Raw genomic sequence first — 6,795 nt, forward strand, 5'->3', positions numbered from 1 at the left:
AAAAAAAAACATCAATAGAATTCTCTCTCAGATGGGTGTCTTACAGCAGGCAAACTCGTGCGAGGCAGGTGGGATACCCTTGAGATCTTGGAAGAGGAATATTCCAGCAGATTCATGATAGATAGATGCTCTGCACATGTCGAGTCTGGTCTAAGAGAGCTTTGATAATCACTGACTCGTCTCTTTCAAAGTGTGCTTCTTCCGTGAGGGCTCACAAAGAATCCTAGCTACCTAGCTGGTGATGTCGGGCCAACAGTCATCACATGATAGAGTAGCCATCAAAGCCAAGCCTGTGAGCAACTGGGTATCGACCATCCTTGAATTTCGTCTCCGATAACGGTAGGTTGATAACTTTCCACACTGTAGGCTTCAAAGCGCCAACAGTTGCCTCAGGCATATACGTAAAAACAAATACGGGCATCTCATTTATGATTTGAGTGGTTCGTGAGGGTGGACGAAATCAAGAAGACGCGTCCAAACTTGAAGAAGCCGTCCGACTGTACGGGATGAACGAAAAGAACCAAACCGTTCCGGATGAAGCTAAGGGTGATATCTCACAGCAAAGCACAGCGCGTTTAAAAAGGGGATACTCCAGCAGACCAAACTCATGGCTATCATCAGTGCAATCACTATCGTTCCAGACGAGGTACAGAGGTTATTTATGAAGCTCACAAGAGATTGTCGAGTTTCTAAGTCTTGTAATCATACGTCACGTCATAGATATCTGGGGCACTTGTTGAAAATGGAAAAAAGGAGTAGACACAGCAACAGGCACAACCGGCGGACCAGTTAGATTTGGTTGAATTGGGTCAAGCCATCCATTTTGTTACACTAGCCCGTGAAATCCACTGGACCACTGGCAGGCAAACGCCCTCATTGACTTTCATGTTAATCTTTTATACACGTAAGACTAGAGGAGCAGGGCGAGTTAGCTTCTCAGCTTGTTCTCACTTCCACCTAAACTTCACTTAGTTTTTTTATCACTCTCACACTCTAGAACTAAACAAAAGCTTATCTCTTATCTCTGCCCTTCCATTCACCACAGCCCAATACATATTCCGCTCTACGTCAACACTACATAATTCATCTCGCCTTTTTGTTCACTTGATCGATATTCATCATTACCACCTCATCTCGACGATGTCATCTACGGGTGACGCGTCTACCGAGGCGTCCTCGTCGGAGTATGATTCTCTATCAGACTCAGAATCCATGAAGGAAGAGCCTGTCAACCCGAGTCCCGAGAGCCCCAAGCAGTTCCCAACGACGGGGTTCAAGATTCTAGATCCAGGCGTCAAGATTGAAGAGGAGCGTTTCGCCTATTACGAACCGAACCTCTTCTATCCGGTTCACATTGGTGATGTACTGAACGACCGATACCAAGTCATCACAAAGCTTGGCTATGGCTCCGTGTCTACATTATGGCTCGCAAAAGATCTCAAGTAAACCTCAGTCTCCGACCCGCTTATCTCACTTGACGCAAAAGTTTGCTGACCCAATGGGCCCCGTCCTAGCGAGCATCGATATGTGACGCTCAAGGTCTATGTACATGGCGAGTCCAGCGCCGAGTTCAACTGCTACTATCACTTCCAGAGCGGCCTCGTGTGCGAGAATCACCGCGGTCGACTCTCCATCCGAATCGCGGAAAGTCGTTTTCAGCTGGAGGGACCAGGAGGCACTCACGACGTCTTCGTCTTGCTGCCGCTGAGCCTCTGCGTGCGGGCGCTGCAGCTGCAGCTGCAGGACAGAAAGTTTAGAGAGGCGTTTGTGGTCATCATTGCTCGTGCAATACTTGAAGCCCTCGACTACCTCCACACTCACGCGAAGGTGATTCACGGCGGTGAGTGGGAATCTCAAATGATAACCTGACACCTAGATTCCAACAGGGCTTGTTCTCGTCTGTTCATCAATCTGCTTCCTCTCATGGGTAGGGTCTTTTTTTTTGCTAATTTTATTTTCTTATCAAACAAAAATTAGATGTTCACGGGGGCAATATTCTACTGAAATTCAGCGACGACTCTGCCGTCTCGCTGTACGAACAGGTCGAGTTCAACAGCCCATCGCCGAGAAAGATTTACCCCGATGGCCGTATCATCCACGTCACCCAGCAGATTTACAACTCCAGGCCCTCTGCGGTTCTGTGCGACTTTAGCAGCGCTCGAATCTGCCCGCTCGACCAGCCCCAGACAGGCATGATGCTCATGCCCGAGCAGTATCGACCGCCCGAGGTGATTCTGGAGATGGAATTCAGCTACAAGATTGACATGTGGTGCCTTGCAATCGCAGTAAGTCTTTTTTTGTTTGTCTGGTATTTCCAAGCCTATCAATGATCACGTCTGCCTTTTTCCACTGTGATGAAAAAAAAAAAAAAGAAACATACGTCTAATCTCGTCCCTATCGACAGCTCTTCCGCATGCTCACAAACCGCAGCGTCTTCCCCATCTACTCGGACGACGACCCCCTCAGCGAGGCCCGGCACCTCGCCGCCATGGTGTCGCTCATGGGCCCGCCCCCGCTCAGCTTCTACCAGAAGAGCGAAAAAGCGCACCTCTACTGGGACGACAACTGCGAGTGGGTCGGCCCCGTCGACCTGTTCCCGCGCACCTACACCCTCGAGAGCATGCTGCCCAGGCCCATGCAGGGCGAGCCCGGAGCCCTGTTCCTGGACTTTATGCGCCAGATCCTCCGCTGGGAGCCAGACGACCGCCTCGACGCCGCCTCTGCTCTGAGGCACCCCTTTGCTCACCGCCTGTGCACGGCCGAGGGCCTCGTGCCCATTCAAGACTGAGACGTTGGGGGTTGCTGGATTTTGTGGCGAGGGCGTGCTTTGGCGATTTCTTTCTTTGTTTTCTTTTTATTCTCAAGCCGTTCATAATGGTAATGGTTCGAGTGAAGAACAGAATCTCGACTCATCATGTCTAAGGGCTGAAGTCTCTTTCTTTTTCTTTTTCTTTTTCTTTTTCTTTTGTTGCATTTGGAGCATACGGGGGACTTGTAATAATTCTCACATCACTGAGTGGTTCTTGCTGATCTCGGCTCTTCGGACTTTTAAGTACATGGCAGACCTTTTTTTTTTTTTTTTTTTTTTTTTTTTTTTTTTAAGTCTTGGCCGCTATGTTGTTGCTGCAGTTTTCTTCATCGCGGCTTCCGAGTCCACATGTCTGTACGCTCAGCCTTTTTTCCCGGGGACTTGTAGCATTGCTAGCCCGAGGCTACGCAGTCATAGAACCGTTTCTTGTACCTGTCTCTGAGAAGCATTACTCTAGGTTCATGGCAAGACGGATTCATCTGCTGGTTTTTTTTTCAAAGCAGAAATCCTCCAATTGATCCTCCTACATATCAATCTTTCACAACATGGAAATACGAGATATCTTTTTTTTTTCAAAAACAGTATGATATTGGCACCTTCAATAACCGTAGCAGCCCTAAATATAAGTCTTGATGCTCAAGGTGAGCGGTGAAAGAAAACTTTATACATGCAGATGCTCAAAGCGTAGGTATAACAAAATGAGAAGAATAAGTAAACATCTCGCCCTTATCCAGGCCTTCCAGATTCGCAATACTCTGCGCAGTCCAGCCCACCCCAGGTGTGTATGCTCCTTTAGCAGGTGAAAACAGGAGGGCCGGGGATCTGGTACTTGGTGACGACGGGCCAGTAGATGCTGAGGGTGACGCCGGGGTCGCTTGACTGTAATGACCAAAGACGAAGCGCCTGTTAGCTTGATTGCTCCCCGCAATATATCTCAATCATGCTGCTTTGAATATAAAAAAAGCAAGCTTCCATGACTGCGGGCAGGATGGTGGACGAACCTTGTAAGCACCGGGAAAGCTGACGGTCGACGACGGGGTCTTGGTTCCGGTGCCTCCGACGACGTTGATCTGCGCGCACTCCATGTAGAACTGGGCGCCACCGGGGCTGCCGGCACCGTGCAGGGCCAACATCTCGGCGCGGAGGAGGTATTGACTAAGAAGCAAAGGGGACGTGTCAGTATGCAATGTTTACTCTTGTTGACTGGGCCTCGGGAATCGGATGAAAAACAAAAGAAAAAAAAAAAAAACATCAAAAGAAAACTTACCCAGGCGCAATGCACTGCGGGATCCTGATCTTGTGCTTGCCCTGGCCCTGGATGACCTTCTCGGTACCCCAGAGGCCCTGACCGCCGTCGGGCAGGCCGTCCTCCTGGATCTTGAACCAACCGCCGCCGATTCCGCTGTCGGTGGCGGCGTTGTCGACCTTCTTGAGGTAGGCCATGGTGGGGCCCTTGTGGGTGCTGTCCATGATGTCGTTGGGGGCGGAGCCGGTGGTGGAGAGCATGTAGCGCCAGACGGCCGTGACGTCCTGGCCGGCCTGGACCGTGATGACCTTGGAGGTGGACTGGGTCGGGTTCGGCTCGCCGTTGCAGGCCATCGACATGCTGGTGACGTCGGTGATGGGCCCGTTGTACGTGGGCACGCGCACACCCTGGCCGATGCCCTGGTTGACGCCGCCCACCTCGAGCGACGAGAAGATGGTGTGCGCCGACGCCAAGCTGGCGGCGCAGAGGCTGAGGATTGTGGTCTTCATGTTTGCTGCTAAGGTGAGGGGAGAAAGGAGGGGGAGGGGGAACAGGTTGGCAGAGATGTTGCGAGATGAGACGAGGCTGGCTTTTCTTCTTCTCATGCAGCATGGAAGGTGGATGTGAGGTTCATTTTTATATCAGACAAGACGGAGATGTCGTCTTGTTCTGACGGTAGTATCAGAAACGTCAACCCACCATCTTGCAGGGGCCTTCCGGCCTTGGCCGACTTGTTTGCCGTCAAAGTGTGTATGGAACCATCAACTGTCAGATAGGGCCAAGATTCTTGGGACACGGCCGCCATGACCAAACTCAATCAAGAGGCGAAAGGGCCAAGTCGGTCGCCCAGGCGAGAAAGAGATGAAGCCTGCCCATCCAGGATCACCAGCGCTGGGGAAATTGCGACAACTGATTCAGCCCGTGTGGGAGCGCTGGCACTGCATTCTTCGGTTTGTCACGGGGGCGCCAAGCGCCACCAGCGACTTCCGAAAGCGGCAGTGGTCGGAGCGAGCGAGTCCGGGGAGCAGACGGCTGGCGAGGCCGAAGATCCTAGCGCGGGCCAATCCAGGCCGTTGGGCCCAATATGGAGTGTGCCGCTTGTCTTGGCGGCCTGTTTCGTTCCGGGGTTTTGCCCTGCTGCTTTCATTTGTCGTCCGTAACTGGAGAAACTGCGGAGCCCTAATATATGCGACTGGCTGACCATTGCCACCAATCGGGAGTGCTTGGCGCCCGCAAGTAGCACACATCTCATTTATCTTGACGGCAGATGTCTCCTATTCTTTCGATCATTTCGATCAGAGACTCAACGTAAAATAGAACGTGATCGGCATGACTATCGTTTGTACGTCTATGCGAGTTGCCGCGACATGTATGGGCGCAGGAATGTACATGGACACCAGATATAACTCGCCGGTTTTATTTTGGTTTGGTTTTATTTTATTTTATTTCGTGAATGTCTTCGACGCCCTTCAACCCCGGTACAAGCTGCTATGTGGTCGATTCCCTGAAACCTCGGCTTTCACCGCCCTCGAGTCAATCTCCCTGTAGCCACCAGTCGGGCCGGCGTGGACCTCGAGGCCTCGGTATTGACCGTCCATTTCCTGCGGCGGCCCGGGCTTCACAGTTTGATGCCACCTGCCCTCGGCGTCGAATACGCCGCCGTATGGTGATTTTGGTGGCGACTGCAGCCGCTGCTCTTCCAACTGCCTCCTGGCTTCACGGGCCCGCCGACGGTGCACGCACACGAAGCCAACGGCACCAATGACTATTATCGCCACCACACCCGATCCCACGGCGACGCCAATCAGGGCAGGGGTAGAGATGCCAGAGGAGTCTGTTTGCGTAGCGGAGCGAGTTGGTCTGCCTGTCGTTGCGCCAGTTGTTGTGGAGGGCGTAGTAGAATTTGCTGATTAAACCAAGTCACTCAGGGCAGTTAGTTAGACCAATCAGAAATTTAAATAGAAAACTGATCGAATGAGGCATACCAGCGGGGGGAGAGGGTTGAAAGAGGGTAATAAAAGAGAGGAAAAAAAAAAAAAAGAAAAGAAAGTCACCCACCAGCATCATGCGAGCAGTCGTACACCATGGCACACTCCCACCCGTCGTATACGTAAAGCTTCTGAGTCGGTCTGAACCAGCAGTTGAACGGTGCCGGCCAGCCGTTGGTCCCCGTGCCCGCAAAAGCACCAACCTCGACCTGCGGGCCCAGCTTCGCCGTGAAGGTGACATTTGTGAGCGTGAAAAAGGCCGACGTCGTCGCGCTGGGCCACACCCTCGCCTGTCCGTTGGGAGTGTTGGGAACGGTCGCGACGTCCACGGGCGTGGAGTCGGGCTCTCCCAGGTAGTATGCCATCTGGGAGGAAACCACGTCCGCGCCGTTCCTGCAGTCGCAGAGCGCGACATGCTCCCGGGTCCTGTCCTGCGCGCGCGCCGTGGCGCCGAGCGCCAGAAGCAACAGTGCGCTTAACCACATGGTTTCTTTTTCTTCGCGTCTCGTTAGTCGCCGTAGGGCTGAAACCCCGAATCTCGACTCTTATTCCTGCGCTCGTAAAACAGGCTATGCGGCCTTTCAAAGGGTTGCAGCTGAAGACATGAATGACGAAGGGGTTTTTTTTTTTCTTCTTCGGGGGCTCACGATAGGTCTGCTCGTATAGCCTTATTTCTCCAGCTGGTCTTGAGTAGCATGGGAAACTAACAGATGGCCCGGCAGGCAACCCACTCCTTGCCGTTTGCCTGGAAC

The 6,795-nt window shown here is 52.4% G+C and overlaps 4 protein-coding genes across 4 annotated transcripts; 2 read left to right on the forward strand and 2 right to left on the reverse strand.

Annotated features, from left to right (window-relative positions):
• Positions 1-1,140: 1,140 nt before the first annotated feature.
• Positions 1,141-2,788, forward strand: PpBr36_02491 (uncharacterized protein; the record flags this gene model as incomplete). The annotated part of the gene is made up of 4 exons (XM_029889672.1): positions 1,141-1,442; positions 1,515-1,840; positions 1,978-2,285; positions 2,405-2,788. 4 exons carry the CDS (start codon positions 1,141-1,143, stop codon positions 2,786-2,788), a joined length of 1,320 nt encoding a protein of 439 aa, XP_029754266.1.
• An 813-nt stretch (positions 2,789-3,601) lies between these two features.
• Positions 3,602-4,660, reverse strand: PpBr36_02492 (uncharacterized protein; the record flags this gene model as incomplete). Its single annotated transcript, XM_029889673.1, has 3 exons — positions 3,602-3,688; positions 3,811-3,964; positions 4,077-4,660. The coding sequence occupies 3 exons, from the start codon at positions 4,658-4,660 to the stop codon at positions 3,602-3,604; spliced, it is 825 nt and encodes a 274-aa protein (XP_029754265.1).
• Positions 4,661-4,916: 256 nt separating this feature from the next.
• Positions 4,917-5,255, forward strand: PpBr36_02493 (uncharacterized protein; the record flags this gene model as incomplete). Its single annotated transcript, XM_029889674.1, has 1 exon — positions 4,917-5,255. The coding sequence occupies one exon, from the start codon at positions 4,917-4,919 to the stop codon at positions 5,253-5,255; it is 339 nt and encodes a 112-aa protein (XP_029754264.1).
• Positions 5,256-5,524: 269 nt separating this feature from the next.
• PpBr36_02494 (uncharacterized protein) lies at positions 5,525-6,528 on the reverse strand (the record flags this gene model as incomplete). Its single annotated transcript, XM_029889675.1, has 2 exons — positions 5,525-5,961; positions 6,114-6,528. The coding sequence occupies 2 exons, from the start codon at positions 6,526-6,528 to the stop codon at positions 5,525-5,527; spliced, it is 852 nt and encodes a 283-aa protein (XP_029754263.1).
• Positions 6,529-6,795: the final 267 nt, after the last annotated feature.

Source organism: Pyricularia pennisetigena, chromosome 3 (genome assembly GCF_004337985.1).
Source record: "Pyricularia pennisetigena strain Br36 chromosome 3, whole genome shotgun sequence".
NCBI classification, from domain to species: domain Eukaryota; kingdom Fungi; phylum Ascomycota; class Sordariomycetes; order Magnaporthales; family Pyriculariaceae; genus Pyricularia; species Pyricularia pennisetigena.